The 16,744-nt window shown below is 41.3% G+C and overlaps 1 protein-coding gene across 3 annotated transcripts in view; it reads right to left on the bottom strand.

Annotated features, from left to right (window-relative positions):
* Positions 1-5,041: 5,041 nt before the first annotated feature.
* LOC125459222 (oxysterol-binding protein-related protein 8-like) overlaps positions 5,042-16,744 on the bottom strand; it is a 138,848-nt gene continuing 127,145 nt past the window's right edge. For all 3 annotated transcript variants that reach the window (XM_048545326.2, XM_048545328.2, XM_048545327.2), the window contains 3 exons: positions 12,497-12,617; positions 8,713-8,809; positions 5,042-5,928 (listed from right to left, as the gene is read on the bottom strand). In XM_048545326.2, coding sequence (XP_048401283.1) covers positions 5,793-5,928; positions 8,713-8,809; positions 12,497-12,617 — 354 coding nt within the window. In that variant the 3' untranslated portion in view covers positions 5,042-5,792. The remainder of the gene's footprint in view (positions 5,929-8,712; positions 8,810-12,496; positions 12,618-16,744) is intronic.

Below are 16,744 nucleotides of genomic sequence, written 5' to 3'. Positions count from 1 at the left end.
CCAGAGACAGAGAAAGACAATACAAAAAACAAGGGCGGCAAAGTAGCTCAGTAGTCAGCATTGCTACTACCTCTGAGCCAGGGACCTGGGTTTGAATGTTCTGGATGTGAGTTTGCTCGCTGAGCTGGAACGTTCGTTTTAAGACTTTTCGTCACCATTCTAGGTAACACCAGCAGTGAGCCTCCGGTGAAGTGCTGGTGTTATGTCCCGCCTTCTGTTTATGTGTTTAGGTTTCCTTGGGTCGGTGATGTCATTTCCTGTTCATTTTCTCAGAGGGTGGTAGATTGATTTGGAGTTAGTGTGTTTGTTGATGGAGTTCCGGTTGGAATGCCATGCCTCTAGGAATTCTCGTGTGTGTCTCTGTTTGGCTTGTCCTAGGATGGATGTGTTGTCCCAATCAAAGTGGTGTCCTTCCTCATCTGTATGTAAGGATACTAGTGATAGCGGGTCATGTCGTTTTGTGGCTAGTTGATGTTCATGTATCCTAGTGGCTAGCTTTCCGCCTGTTTGTCCAATGTAGTGTTTGTCACAGTTCTTGCAAGGTATTTTGTAAATGACGTTCGTTTTACTTGTTGTCTGTATAGGGTCTTTTAAGTTTATTAGCTGCTGTTTGAGTATGTTGGTGGGTTTGTGGGCTACCATGATGCCAAGAGGTCTGAGTGGTCTTGCAGTCATTTCCGAGATGTCTTTGATGTAGGGGAGAGTGGTTATGGTTTCTGGGCGCGTTTTGTCTGTTTCTTTGGGTTTGTTGCTGAGAACTCGGTGGACTGTGTTCATTGGGTACCCATTCTTTTTGAATATGCTGTATAGGTAATTTTCTTCTGCTCTTTGTATTTCCTCTGTGCTGCAGTGTGTGGTGGCTCGTTGAAATAATGTTCTAATGCAGCTTCGTTTGTGGGTGTTGGGATGGTTGCTCCTGTAGTTCAGTATTTGGTCCATATGTGTTGTTTTCCTGTGTTTGATCAAACCTGGGTTTGATTCCAGCTTCAGGCAACTGTCTGTGTAGAATTTGCATGTTCTTCACATGTCTGTGTGGGTTTCCTCTGGGTGCTCCAGTTTCCTCCCACAGTCCAAAGATGTGCAGGCCAGGTGGATTATCCATGCTAAATTGCCTCATCATGTCCAGGAGTGTGCAGACTAAGTGAATTATCCATGGTAAATGTGGGATAATGGCAATATACTAATGGGTTAGGTCTGGTTGGGATGCTGTTGAGATAGCCACTGAGCTGAATGGCCTCTATCTGCATTGTAGGCATTCTATGATTCAAAGAATATTTTTTAAAAATGGTATCATGGGCTTTATTGGTAAAGGAATAGAGTACAACAAAAAAACTAATAAAATGTTAATAAAAAACACTGTATTGGTGTCAGCAAGAGGTCAGTACTGAGCTCCATACTTGAGGAAGGATTTCTAAACTGTTGAGAATACAGAGATATTTTCAAGCAGGAGTACCAGGGCTGTTATGTCTCCAGTTACATGGAGAGATTGGAGTTATTTTGGGGCAAGTGTAGCACTTCCTCCTTTTTCCATCGCCACCCTTGTCCACCTTCCAGAGAGACTACTCTCTCCGCCACTCCTTTGTCTGTTCCACACTCCCCTCCAACCCCACCACACCCGGTACCTTCCCCTGCAACCGCAGGAAGTGCTACACTTGCCCCCACACCTCCTCCCTCACCCCCATCCCAGGCCCCAAGATGACTTTCCACATCAAGCAGATATTCACCTGCACATCCGCCAATGTGGTATACTGCATCCGCTGTACCTGTTGTAGCTTCTTCTACATTGAGGACACCAAGCAGAGGCTTGGGGACTGCTTTGCAGAACACCTACGCTCAGTTTGCACTCAACAACTGCCCCTCCCAGTCACAAACCATTTTAACTCCCCCCTCCCATTCCTCAGACGACATGTCCATGCTGGGCCTCCTGCTGTGCCATAGTGATGCCACCCGTCGGTTGCAGGAACAGCAACTCATATTCTGCTTGGGAACCCTGCAGCCCAATGGTATCAATGTGGATTTTTTCACCAGCTTCAAAATCTCCCTTCCCCCACTGCATCCCAAAACCAGCCCTGCTCTTCCTCCCACCTATCCCCTCCTCCCACCTCAAGTCACACCTCCCTTTCCTATTTAATAACCTCATCCCGCGCCCTTGACCTGTCCGTCCTCCCTGGACTGACCCTCCCCACCTATACTGTCCTCTCCACCTATCTTCTCCTCTATCCATCTGCGGTTTGCCTCCCCTTCTCTCCCTATTTATTTCAGAATCCTCTCCCCCTCCCCTTTTCTGATGAAGGGTCTAGGCCCGAAACGTCAGCTTTTGTGCTTCTAAAATGCTGCTTGGCGAGCTGTGTTCATCCAGCTCCACACTTTGTTATCTAAGACAAAGGAATGAATAATGCTTAGCCAGGTAATGAGACAAGCTGATAATGGAGCCCAAGATAATAAAATGTGAGGCTGGATGAACACAGCAGGCCAAGCAGCATCTCAGGAGCACAAAAGCCGACGTTCCTGAGATGCTGCTTGGCCTGCTGTGTTCATCCAGCCTCACATTTTATTATCTTGGAATCTCCAGCATCTGCAGTTCCCATTATCTCTGATAATGGAGCCCATTAGGAGGTGAAAATGAGTCATACAGCATGGAAACAAAAGACCCTGTGGTTCACCTCGCCCGCACTGACTAGACATCCCAATCTAACCTAGTTTCATTCGCCAGAATATGGCATATCCTTCTAAACCCTTCCTAATTATCTATCGTTCAGGTTCTTCCTAAATCTTTCCCCTCTCTCCTTAGACGTATTACCTCTAGTTTTAGTTCTCTCCCAGGAAAAAGATCTTGGCTATTCACCCTATCCATGCCCCTTATGATTTTGTTAACCTCTAAGGTCATCTGTCAGCTTCTGTGTTGGTGTGCTGACACCTTTCCATGTGTTTAGATTAGATTCCCTACAGTGTGGAAACAGGCCCTTCTGCCCAACAAGTCCACACCGCCCCTTGGACCATCCTGGGCCTGAGTTGTGGGGATGGATCAAGGACAGGGAACAAGGATTCAGGTCCTAAAATTGAATTTGATATTGAGACCTGAAGGCTGTAGTGTCCCTAAGCAGAAATTGAAATGCTGCCCTTCCAGCTTGCATTGAGGCACGCTGGAGCACCGCAGGATGTCTGAGACAGAAATGTCAGACAGGCAGCATGGTGGTCTATTATAGTGGTTGCGCCTGCTTTCTCTCTTCAGATACTGCTGAGTTTTTCCAGCAATTTCTGTTCTTGTTTCAGATTTTTTACAGCTGCGGTTCTTGATTATTTTCCTTTATTGTCTTTCTCTCTCTCGACTTCACCTTAGTCCTGCCTCAACTTCAGCATATATACCTTTTCCCAACTACTCTCAGTTCTGAAAAGGGTCACCAGAAACGAAACATTAACTCTGCTATCATTTTCCATTGATGCTGCCAGACCTGCTAAGTTTCTGCAGGAATTTGTTTTGTGACATTAACTTAAGTTGGCAAAAGAACAAGAGGTGCTATGAGAAGACATTTTTCTGCTCAGCAGGTTGCTGCAATCTGGAATGCGCAGCATGACGATGTCAGAAGCAGACTGATTTGTTCTGCTTCTATAGTAACATTTAAACGGGTTTTGCATAAATATTTGAATGGCAGAAAATTAATAGGTCTATAAGCTCAATATGTTGACTTTTGGCCCTATCCCTCTCTCGATGCTGTTTGCTTGACATCGAGTATTGAAAAGCAGAAATTTCTTCTAACATCAGCAAAACTGCTACCACTGCTTTCGATCCACACCACAAACACAATTCCCCAGCCTCTGTGTCTATCCTTCGCCCTAACTGCTGAGATTGAACATTGCCGAGTCTCCAAATTGATTCTGAGCTGAACTTCCTACCTAAAATAAACTCCTTTAATAAGACCAGCTACAGCCTGTTACCCAGCTTGTCTTTAATTCTGCTTGATCTTACATGCTGATGAATTTCTCACTCGTGCTTTTTTTCTATCTGAACTTGACTTCCAGGCGAGCTTCCCACATTCCACCTATTGTGAACTTTCAATTCATCCAAAACTTAAACGCTTCTATCCTAACTTGCACAAAGTGCCTTTTCAGCTGTCACCCCTACTTTTGGTTCAGCGATTTATGGATTATGTATTCATGCCTTCCTACCTCTATGACCTCCAGCTGTATAAATTCTGCTCTTACCCTGATTTTTAGCACAGCTCGAATTTTCATTAATTTAGCATTAATTGCTTAGGCCCAAGTGCAGAAATTCTCTAAACCCCTCTACTCATTTAACATGCTGATTTAGCATACTCTATGACCATTTGGTATTTTGTTGTGTCTCTGGTGTCATATTTTGTTTAGTAACATTTCTGTGGAGCATCGTGGAATATTCGAAGTGTCACATGAATATTAGTTCATTCTGTGTGAAGATGTTAGTGAGCTGGTACATTGTAAACAGTCCAGTGTGTCCCCTGTGCAGACCAACCTACCAGATCGGATTCTGTTGGTCCTCCTTCCAAGACGGGAGATAGGGCACCTATTCATGAAACTTAATGATTACTTAGTGGTGGTGCTAAAATATGAATTTGCACAAAGTGTTATACAAATCTAATGACAATCAGATAAAAAGAGGGAAGAAAATCAGTAGTAACCACAACTGTTGAATGAATTATCTTACTAAACCCTTTGGTCTTTCAGTCTATTCAACTTAGTGTCTAGATAGCATGCATGCTATCTATGTTTGAAAAGTTCAAGAGGAGATGGGGAGATGTTATTTTTCCAGCTTGGTGAGCAGGTATCGTATTTGTAAAATGATGTAGAAGGTGTAATTTGATCACAATTTAATTATAATATGAAGTTTTTACTTGTGCCTGCCCCAGGTTACCAGATATATACAGCATTCATGTAGGATCATAGAGCTGGCATTTATCCTTGCCATGGTACCCTTTGAATTGGCGCACTGAGTGACTTGAAAACACTTGAAATGAAAACAGCCCATCATCCTGTTGGAATGTTTAAACACATGCACTTTCATGGTTTAAAAATGTTGTTTTATTTATTTGCACCTGTTTACATTATTGTGCATTTCATTCATAGAATGTTACACAGATGTGAAATTTTATTGAGCCCACAAGAAGAAAAGTAGCAGGTGGTGCCTATAGGTTCTTGCCATCGTGGAGGCATTTCTTTTCAAACCTATAATAATCCTTTGCAGCTTTCTGCTTGAGAATGTACTTAGTGCTAAAGTTAGAGCAAGATTCACAAGTGTGCAAAAGATATTCTACAAAGCCATTTTGAGTATAGACTGCTACAGAGGTGGGACAGATTCAAGGAGTCTGTCACGTTCATGGATGGTGTCTAAATTCATATTCAGAACAGTATACAAATTGAACACCACAAACATTACAATCTACTCTGTTTATAAATACTGTTGAGAGGAAAGTTTCTAAGTTGTTGTTGGAGTAGAAAGACCTGGAAGAAAGGAGAAGGAAAAAAATTGCACATTGGAAAAGTCATATTTGGCTTCAGCATTAAGGCCTAGGTTAGGGGTGGTTGTCCTTGGAGGTGACTGCGTAAGAATAACGACCACAGGTAAGCTCCCACTCTGGATGCAACTGAACATAAAGCAATTTTTCCACCCCCAAGGGGATCCCTCTCCTCAGATGTTTAATGTATGGTTGCCTTGGTAATCCATTTTACACCATGGAAATTCTGCATTCATTCTCAATAGGATCCTGTTAACAGTCTTCAACACTTTCAAAGTGGTTGTTGAACAGAGAGTCATTTGCTCACTTATAAAAATAATTGACAATTAATTGGAATGATACAAGTATACAGATGACCAGCCAGTGGTAGGGGTTCAGGAATCCGATCTGTGACGCGTTCTGTTTGTGACAGGCTTGCCAATTCAGTGTAGCAAGGTTCCTGCAAATAAGCATAAATTTAGGTTTTTATTCAGATGTTGACACATTTAGATCAAAAGAGTACACTGTTTTGCAGTTCAACTGGTCATTTAGATTCATAAGATTCGCCTCTAGTTTCCAGTTTTCATCAGAATTGTTTTTGCTGACGAAGGGTTAATTCTGCTAAGGGTGGCACAGTGGCTCAGTGGGTAGCATTGTTGCCTCACAGTGCCAGGGACCCAGGTTCAATTATAGCTTTGGGTGACTGTCTGCGTGGAGTTTGCACATTCTCCCCGTGTCTGTGTGGGTTTCCTGCAGGTGCTCTGGTTTCCTCCCACAGTCCAAAGATGTGCAGGTGAGGTGGACTGGCCATGCTAAATTGCCCGTAGTGTCCAGGGATGGGCAGGCTGGGTGCACTAGCCATGGAAAATGCATGGTCATAGGGATAGGGTATGGATGGGAGTTTGCTCGCTGAGCTGGAAGGTTAGTTTTCAGACGTTTCGTCACCATTCTAGGTAACATCATCAGTCAGCCTCCAACGAAGCCTTCGTCGGAGGCTCACTGATGATGTTACCTAGAATGGTGACGAAACGTCTGAAAACTAACCTTCCAGCTCAGCGAACAAACTCACATCCAGAACCTCAACCTGAGCTACAAATCTTCTCAAAACTCGATAGGGTATGGGTTGGATCTGGGTGCGATGGTCTTTGCAGCATCATTGTGGACTCGATAGGCTGAATGGCCTGCTTCTAATCTTTAGGGATTCTGTGAAGTGAATCTCATAATTGAAGAGCCACTCTAATAATGAAATTAACTGAATTCCATGTTAACTTTGAAAGCCACATATTGTAATCCCAAACAAAATAACTTCTCTTTAATAAAGTCAATTATGTAAGTGAAGTGTTACCCAAGGTTAATTTAGTAAGTAGGCTTTTAAAAAAAAGTACAATGAATGTTTTTGTATTGTTTATTCATCAACAAAAATGTCACATTTGTAAAGAAAAACAAAAATGCAGCAAGATTAATCGATTCATAGATCAAGGAGGTTAAGGATAGAAACACATTAAAAGAAGCAAGAGAGTACAAGTCTGAGGATTAAAAGTGTTTTAAAAACCAGCAAAGAGCCACCTAAAACCTGATAAAAAGTGAAAAAATAAGAATTAGAGTAAACTAGCCATGAATAATAAAAGCCGATTGTAGGAGCTTTTACAAGTATGTAAAAAGGAATGCAGCTAAAGTGAATGTTAGTGCTGGAGTCATTAGAAGGAATGAAGAGGAGACACAAATATTTGTTTAATGTCTTCAAGGAAGAAACCATAAATTACGAGCATTAGGAGGTAACCTAGGGTTAATATAAATGAAATTAATAAGGTATTTAATTTCAGTGGAAAATTAGTATTAGAGAAACTCCAGGACTAAAATCTGACAAATATTTTACAATGCTCTTAGTAATGATCAGACAAAGTCAATATAATTTTACAGAAAGAAAACTGAGTTTAACAAGTTTATTAGAAGTTTGTTTTGGATGAACCCAGTAGATAAGATAAAATAAAGGGAACAGCAGATATCGTACACTTAGGTTTACAAATGGCATTTGATTAGGTGTCAGCCTAAAGGTTAATAGATAAGACAGGAACATGGAGTAATATATTGGGATGTGGGGATGATTGGTAATGGCTAAGAGACAATAGCAAAGAATAAAAGCAGCATTTTCAAGTGGACAGAATATGACAAGTGGGATGTCACAGGGAGGAGAGCTAGGGCCTCAGCTTTTTGCTATTTATGTTAATGATTTCAGTGAAGAGACAGCAGGTCATGTATTGTAAATAAAAACCAGAAGAACTGCGGATGCTGTAAGTCAGGAACAAAAACAAAGTTGCTGGGAAAGCTCAGCAAGTCTGGCAGCATCTGTGGAGGAGAAAACAAAGTTAACGTTTCAAGTCCAGTGACCGTTCCTCAGAACTGATGGTGGCTAGGAGAACGTCAGTTTATATATATGAACTGACGTTCTCCCAGCCACCATCAGTTCTGAGGAAGGGTCACTGGACTCAAACATTAACTCTGTTTTCTCCTCCACAGATGCTGCCAGACTTGCTGAGCTTTTCCAGCAACTTTGTTCTTGGTCATGTATTGTAGTTTGCTAATGACACAGTGAGTCTGGGCAAAATGTAAGCTGTGCAGAAGACACAGGTTGCATAGAGATACAGATATTTTAAATGAGTGGGCAACAAGTTTGTCTTTTGATTGACGTCTTATTCTCCTTCCACTGAAAGGAATTATGAACGCGAACAGCTTTCCAAATTTTTGCAAGTACTTAGAAGGCTCATTGAGCTAGATCTTGAGATTTATTTTATTATATTGATGAATTGGAATGTGCATAGGGATAGAATGTAAACTGCTAATTCAGTATTTGTGGAAACTGTTTCAAGTGAAGATTTCCATGTTTACAAGATGGGATTTCTCTCTTCAACTTGATGTTTTTTTCTGCATAGCTATAGCTATAGCTAAGAGCTCTGACAGAGGGACAGGCACTTGTGAATTCCCTCTGTATTCATTTGCAAGTCATCTGATACACCAACTGTCCCAGAAATACTGGAGTAGGAAGAATGTCAAACAGACATGTTCACACCTGCTGAGTTAGCAGGACAGAACAGACAGTGACAGAAAGGCTGCTCAGTACCTATTGTACCCGTAATCAAACTTACAGCCAGTACTGAGCCATTGAGTAACAGACTATTATATAAAGATACGTGAGTGTATAAGGACACATGGTGTCAAACGATACCACTACTGGCTATATATTTACCTCTGAATTTCTTGCTGCGTCCTCTGTATGGATTGGATGGCCGTGTGAATGTCTTTGAGCTCATTCGTTCCCTTTTTGCAGCTGGGACACAGCAATCCTGAGAGAAGTTACACAACAGCTTCAAACCATCAATAATACGCTAAATCAATTGTTGATCCTTTTTTTTCCATCCATTTCAAAGCTTATTAAATTGCCTCCTGGTTCTCCTTCCAACATTTTCTTTCTGCTGTCCTTAATACATGTGCTACAATTTCATAGATCCATCAGTCCTCCAGTTCCCTGCCTCAGTCAAGGCAGTTGGAGTTAGTGGTCTGTTCAACTGTGAAGGGATCACTACAAGACTATTCATTATCCATACCTGATGTTCCCATATATGTAATCTCTTGCAGAATCACGGGATGACAATCAAGATGGAGAGTTTGTGAAATATTCAGCACAGAAATGAAAAGACAGCCAAAGGTTTATGACTGTGTTATAACAACATATGGGTAAAAGCATATTATCAGAGTAAGTAATGGAAATGGGTACAGTGCTTTGTTATAGATAGGCTGAGTGTCCGATGGACAGCATCTTACATTATCCACCATCACTGTGTATGTGGTGACAGTGCTAGGGGGACGAATGTGACCACAATCACATTGCAGTGCTGCAACTGTCGTACGGTAATAATGAGGCATCTATCAATATCTGTCATAAATCCTCAATTCCACACAGAACTGGATACCACTTGGTTATGAAACGTGCATTAATATAGGAATGTGAGCCTCTAAGATCTTTTCAACACAAACATCTAATGCTCAGTTTTATTTTGCAAAGAAAGCATTTGTCCTCAAGTGAATTCCGGATATTTAATTCTTCTGACATATTTAGAGAGAGTTGAGATGGGACTTAAAGATCCTCCAGTGTAGACAACATGTCTCAAACAGCGCATTTGTAGAAACTGCTGTTCAAATTTTTCTTCTTTGGTGAGGAGCTATTAGATTACCCTTAGAGTGGACTATAAGGCAGGAAGAAACTTCCAACTATAGCTGATGGTGCTATGAGCTTAGGTATGGCAATACCAGAAATCTGCCATGAAATTTCTTATTTTGATGTCTAATAAGTAAAGAATTAGTCTTTTTAAATGTATAAGTACAATGCAGAATTCAGGACGGCTTGCAATATTAGGTATCCTGGATCAAATCCACTGGTTTTGTGCTTTGTCCTTTGAGCTATGGCTCTGACTCAAACCACCCGGTTTTCAACTGTCTAGGAGTTTTGTGATTAAGAAGCTCATTATAACACTGTGAATGAACATCCTGACTCTTGGAAATGTATGCAAATATGGGATTAAGATACTGAGAATCTGATGCTGTTATAGACTCACCTGGAGATAAAAAGGCATGGTTTACACAGGCTGATCATGGTTCAAAATGTATTAGAAATTAGGTCAGGCATCAGGCTGTAAAGTATTTGTATTGCCACATTCATTGCTACTTGAATTCTAGAGATTAAGCTGATGACCAGGTATAATTGCCATAATTTGAGATCACAACAGCATATATAGAACCATAGAATTTCACACTACAGGAAGAATCCATTTGACTCAGTGTCTACACTGGCACCAAAAGAGCTACCACCCAGCTAGTTCCATTCTTCAGCCCCGTCTCTGTAGCTCTCTAAATTAATCAATCACTTTCAAATATATAACCAGCATCCTTTTGAAACCTTGTTTGGAATCTACCTTAACCACTCTCCCTGGCAGTGCTTTCCAAATCCCAACAATACTCTGAGTGAGGAAGTTTCTCCTCATCTCACTCCTAAGCTCTCTTACTGACAGTCTTGAAATTGTGACCCCTAGTTACTAAGGTGCTCAGAAAGAAGCACAATAATTCAAATGTCGTCTGACCAGTGATTTTTCAATGGTGTAGCCTCACTTCTTCCTTGCTTTTATATTCTATGCCTTCTTAACAACTGTTTCAATTTGCTCCATTCAGGAGAATTATGCACGCAAACCCCAAAATCCCTGTGCTCCTGTACTCCCCTGAAAGTTGTCCCTTTGAGCCTGTGTTGTTCTGTGTTTCTTCTACAAAACCTCACATTTCTCTGCATTGAAATTTATCTGCCAGGTGTGCGCCAATTTGGCAAATTTGTCAACGTCCCTCTAAAACCACTCAGCATCATCCTCACAATTCACTCTTCTCCCTTGCTTAGTATCACCTGCAGATTGAGAGATTTTGGCCTCAACATCCATCTCCACATTGTTTTATATAAATCAGAAAAGGCAAAGATCCCAACACCAATCCCTGGGGAACACCATCTTTCAATCTATCTCCAATCTGAGAAATGCCCATCAATACCTTTGTTCTGTTTTCTATCTTTTAGCCAACTTCTAATCTATGCTGCCAAGGACCCATCAATCCCAAACATTCCCAATTTGCTAACCAACCTGTCATTCGGCACCGTATCAAATACTTTGTGAAAATTTAAAAATACAACATTCACAACACTACTCTCATCCACTGCCCAGTGTCACCTTGTCAAAGAACTCAATGAAATTAGTCAGACATGATCTGGCCTTGACGATGCAATGTTGACTGTGTAGTTCTCTAAGTGTGTATTTACATTAACCCATATTATGGCCTCCCAGTTTTCTCAATGTCATCAATGCTGATCTCAAGCTGACGGGTCTGTTGTTTCCTGGGTTATCCTTTGCCCTTTTCTTAAACAACGGTGTTACATTTGCAATCTTCCAGTCCCCCGGCACTAATCTTGTGTTCAGAGGGGCCTGGAAAATTTCTGTCACTGGTTTCATAATTCAGTCTTACTCACCAATCTAAAATGCTTCCCAAACGGGCCTGGTGACTTCTCTAACTGGAGTGCTACCAGTCTTTTTAGTATCTCTGTCTTCTTTACCTATGACTATACTACTCAGTTTCTCAACACCACATTTTTCAACCAGGCCACTGTCCCCATTTTCTACTTTATCAAATACATAAGCAAAATATTCATTTAGTAACTCTGTCATATCCTTTGCTTGTGAGCAGCTCACCCTGCTTGCTCCTTACGGGCTCCACGCTATCCTTCACTAATCTTTTATTATTAATATGTTTCAATACTATTTATTTTAGTGCAGTCTACCATTCTTTCCTCATGCCTCCTTTTAGCCTTCCTGATTCCAGCCTTAGCCTCTCTCCATCATTTGAGATATTCTTCCTGATTTCATTTGAAGCATGCGTTTTACTTCAAATTCTCTCTCCTTTGTCCTGCCTTCAACCCAGACTTTGATAAACACTGGGAGCTGTAAAGACCTTTCCTTACTGCCCATTCTTTATATATGAGTCAAGACACTGAAGTAGCATTTCTACAGGGATGCATCTGGTCTACCACTTTACCCCTCTCACTATTTCTCCAGGGCTTCTGTTAAACAAGTGCTGTTGTCAAATTACATAATTTGTCCAGGATTTCCACTAATTTTCTGCTGACGGTATGTTGGGAGATGCTGCAAACCCCAAAGAAATGCAAAGCAGGCAGTTTATTAATTGACGCTCAAATTAAAGCAAAGTATTGGGTATACTGGATATCTGAAATAAAAACCGAAAGTGCTGGAGAAATTCGGGTCAGTCACGCAGCTTGATTGCCAAGTGATTGCGACCAGGCCTAAACCTGCTGCAAGTGATCTGTACTTGGCTCAGGATAATGGATATTCCAGCCCAATCATATTGTACGAGGTCTTGTGCTATTTGAAGACAGTGTTGCAACATGAAGAGTTCCTTTTGAATATTCAGGGAAGTAGAGCACCTACCCTCATCAGATGAGTCATCTTGCACTGGTTCTGGTGTTGAACAACTGCTCTCCGTGTTCTGTGACCCTTTTGGTGCTGAGCAATCACTCGTTTTGCGCCCAATATATTCCTGAACTGAGACCTACTAACGGAAAGCGCTTGTTAGCTATGCAGACAACTATAATTCAATCTGTCCTAACTTACTACTGCCCTCACTCAACATACATCATGTAATTGCATTCATATACAGGCGAAGCTTTTAAAATGGCACGTCAACTTTAAAAGAATAAAACTGTAAATATTTCATGATATGTTGTTCTGGATTACACAAACAATTCAAAATATGAAGTAAAACCTTGTGATTAGATTGGAACAGATCAACTTTAATATTCAGTCTTTTCATCAGCTGAAAGACTGCCATGTAGAATTGATTTGCAGTCAAGAGATATGTGTTCCAACAGCATAGCAGAAGCACAGGAGAAAAACTTCAGTTTTAAAAATGGGTAAAAATTCAGGTTTAAATTCAGAGACAAGGAAAAATAATACAGAAGTTAAACTATAGAAGACAGTAATGTGGAAAGACTGAATTACAAAACAGACAAAAAGCACCCAGTTTATTTTGCCAGTTACGACATTAGTTTTTGTCAGTAATGAAATCTCACTGGCTTTCAAGTGTATTTGTTAGTATAACCATCCTTGACCTTTCAATAATTATGTCTGTGTATTCTCTAACTTCTGTCTTCCATTACTGCTTAAGACTGGTACTTCTAGCTTTGAAGGAATACTGGGGGAGGTTTGAATACTTGAACAAAAACTAGGAAAACTGTGGCAATGTGGGATCTCTGGGCATCAAAGAGACAACTGAGGTCGGTAGGTTGTATAAATGGCATTAGTGGGAAAATTAGACTGCTGGGGCATTGAGCGAAAATGGAAACTGGAAGTACTAAAGGGGAAATGGCAATGGGAAGTGTTGATTATGGGACCTACACTTAGCCTAGAGTGTATACTGTATCCAGAACCCTAGTTTAGACACAGGACAAAAAAAGACATAAAAAGGGATATGAGGAAATGGGTTTGGTTTGAAATTAATTCAGTCAGCTTTTATTGACTTATTATGAACCTTTTATTTTCCTAAAATTTAATTTTCAGTGTTTGCCTGCTTGTATATAGGAATATAAAACTATAAGATGTACTGCAGAAATTAACCAAAACTTCTTAAACAGCACCTTCCAAACCCACAACCACTTGCATCTCGAAGGACATGGGCAGCAGATAGTGGGAACACTACGACCTGCAAGTTCCCTTCAAGTCACTCACTTTCCTGACTTGGAAAAATATCACAGTTCCTTCAGTGTCACTGGGTCAAAATCCTGGAATTCCCTCCCTAACAGCATTGTGGGTCCACCTACAGCAGTTCAAGAAGGCAGCTCACCACAGAGTCACAGTCATAACAGACCATGGTCCAGAAAAAGGTGCTTTGGTCAGTTAAGAACAGCAATCTAACTATTTTAAGGTAACACAGTGTGGAGCTGGAGGAAGACAGCAGGCCAGGCAGCATCAGAGGAGCAGGAAAGTTGATGTTTCAGGTCAGGACCCTTCATCAGAAATTTCTTTCCTGCTCCTCTGATGCTGCCTGGCCTGCTGTGTTCCTCCAGCTCCACACTGCTATGTTTGACTCCAGCATCTTCAGTTCTTACTATGTCTAACAATTCTAATCCTATTTTCCAGCACTTGCCCCACTGTCTTGTAGGTGTACATTGCAAGCGTACATCTAAATCCTTCTTAAACATTATGAATGTTTCTGTCTCTACCACCCTTAGTGTGTTCCGGATTCTCTCCATACTCTCTGGATGAAGACATTTTTCATCACATTTGCTCTAAACCTCTTGCCCTTTGTCTTAAATCTGTGTGCCATTCATTGATCTCTCCACCAAGGAGAAATGTTTCTGTCTGTCTATGCCTCTCATAATTCTAAACATCTCAGTCATGCCCCCACCCCCAACCCTCAATCTGTTCTGCTCCAAGAAAACAACCCCAGTCTATCCAATCTCTCTTCATAACTAAAACTCTCCAGCCCAGGCAACATCCTGGTAAACCTAGATCAAAGTGTGGAGCTGGATCAACACAGCAGGCCAAACGGCATCTTAGGAGCACAAAAGCTGACATTTCAGGCCTAGAAGGGTCTAGGCCCAAAACGTCAGCTTTTGTGCTCCTACAATGCCGCTCGGCCTGCTGTGTTCATCCAGCTCTACACTTTGTTATCTCGGATTCTCCAGCAACTGCAGTTCCTATTGTTCTGGAAAACCTCCTCTGCATTCTCTCCAGTGCAATCACATCCCTACTTTAATGTGGATTCCAGAACTGCACGCAGGACCTGAACTATTGCCTAAGCAACAAGTCATTCCATCATCACCTCCACGCTCTTAAATACTATGCCTTGGCAAATAAAGGCAAGTTGTCGAGTTCTATAGCACAGAAACAGACCCTTTGGCTCAGCCAGTCCATGCCAAACATAATCCCAAATTAAAATAGTAATGCCTGCCTGCTCCTGGCCCATATCTGTCCATACCTTTCCTATTCATATATTCAACCAAATGTCTATTGAACACTGTAACTGTACCCACATCCACCACTTCATCAGGAAGTTTATTCCACACACGAACCACCGTATGTGTAAACAATTTGCCTTATTTTTTAAAAATCTCTCTCCTTTCACCTTAATGTGTCCCCAATGTTGTAATTCTCCATCTTAGGGATAAGACAAATACCATCAACTTTATCTATACCTCTTGTTATTTTATGTATAAACCCATATGCTTTCTTAACCACTGCATCTACCTGTTCCACTTCCTTAAAAGGACCAGTGTACACCAAGGTCCCTCTGATTCTTGGTGCTTCCTGGGGTCCTTTTGTTCATATATTCCCTTGCCTTCTTTGTCCTGCCCAAGTTCATCACCTCATACTTATCCGATTAAATTTCATTTGCCACTGATCAACCCATCTGACCAGCCCGTCTATATCCTCTTAGGCTATCCTGCTCACCGTTTACCATTCCACCAATTTCCATATTGTCTGTGAACTGAAACTCTCCTATTTTCAAGTCTAAATCATTTGTATGTACCACAAGGGCCCCATAGCAAGGGCCTCAATACTGATCTCCATGGAACCCCATTGGACCCTGGCTTCCAGTCACAAAAACATCCTTCAACCATCAGGCTCTACTTACTGTCACTCAGCCAATTCCGTAATAAATCTGCCAAATTCCCTTGGATCTCATGGACTCTTACTTTCACTTGCAGTCTTCCATGTGGGAAAAGCCTAGCTGAAGGCCAAGGAGACTACACTGAATGCAGTGCCCTCATTTACACACCTGGTTATCTCTTTGAAAAATTCCATCAGGTTTGTCAGACGTAACGTTCCCCTATCAAAGCCATGATGATTATTGCTGATCAATCCCTGCCTCTCCAAGGGCAGATTATTTCTCACCTTCTCAATGGGAAACTCTGGATAGGCAATAAATACTGGACCAGCCAGCAACACTCATATCTTGTTAATGAATTAAAATAAGCTTTAAAAAAAAAGGAGTTTAAGAACAGGGATGCTTTGGACTCTGATGCTCAAATGAGAGGAAAAGTTGTTAAAAACAACCGATGAATTTAAAAAAAATGCAAATGCTAACTTGCTAACAGCATGCTTCCGCTGATGGGCGAGTCCGGAACCAGAGGATACAGTTTAAAAATAAGGGGTAGGCCATTTAGCACAGAGTTGAGGAAAAAACTTCTCAACCAGAGAGTGGTGGATATATGGAATGCTCTGCCCTAGAAGGCAGTGGAGGCCAACTCTCTGGATACTTTCAAGTAAGAGTTGGATAGAGGTCTTAAAGATAGTGGAATCAAGGTTTATGGGGATAAGGCAGGAACAGGATACTGATTGTGGATGATCAGCCATGATCATAATGAATGGTGGTGCTGGCTCGAAGGACCGAATAGCCTACTCCAGCACCTATTGTCTATTGTCTATTTAATCAAATCATAGGTTACCTGTAAAGTAAAATGGTTCCTGTTTTGAAAGAATGTCAAAACCATAAAGAGGCAATGAGTAGCAGATGGTGGAATTTGAATTCTTAAAAAAAAAGTTGGAATTAAAAAGTAATGATGATCACCAGACCATTACCATAAAAACACATCTGATTCACTAATGGTATCAGAGATAATGGGAACTGCAGATGCTGGAGATTCCAAGATAATAAAATGTGAGGCTGGATGAACA

The sequence above is a fragment of the Stegostoma tigrinum genome, chromosome 17 (genome assembly GCF_030684315.1).
Source record: "Stegostoma tigrinum isolate sSteTig4 chromosome 17, sSteTig4.hap1, whole genome shotgun sequence".
Classification (NCBI taxonomy): Eukaryota; Metazoa; Chordata; class Chondrichthyes; order Orectolobiformes; family Stegostomatidae; genus Stegostoma; species Stegostoma tigrinum.
Note: the sequence above shows the minus strand (reverse complement) of the source record. Positions and strands in the feature narration are given on the sequence as shown.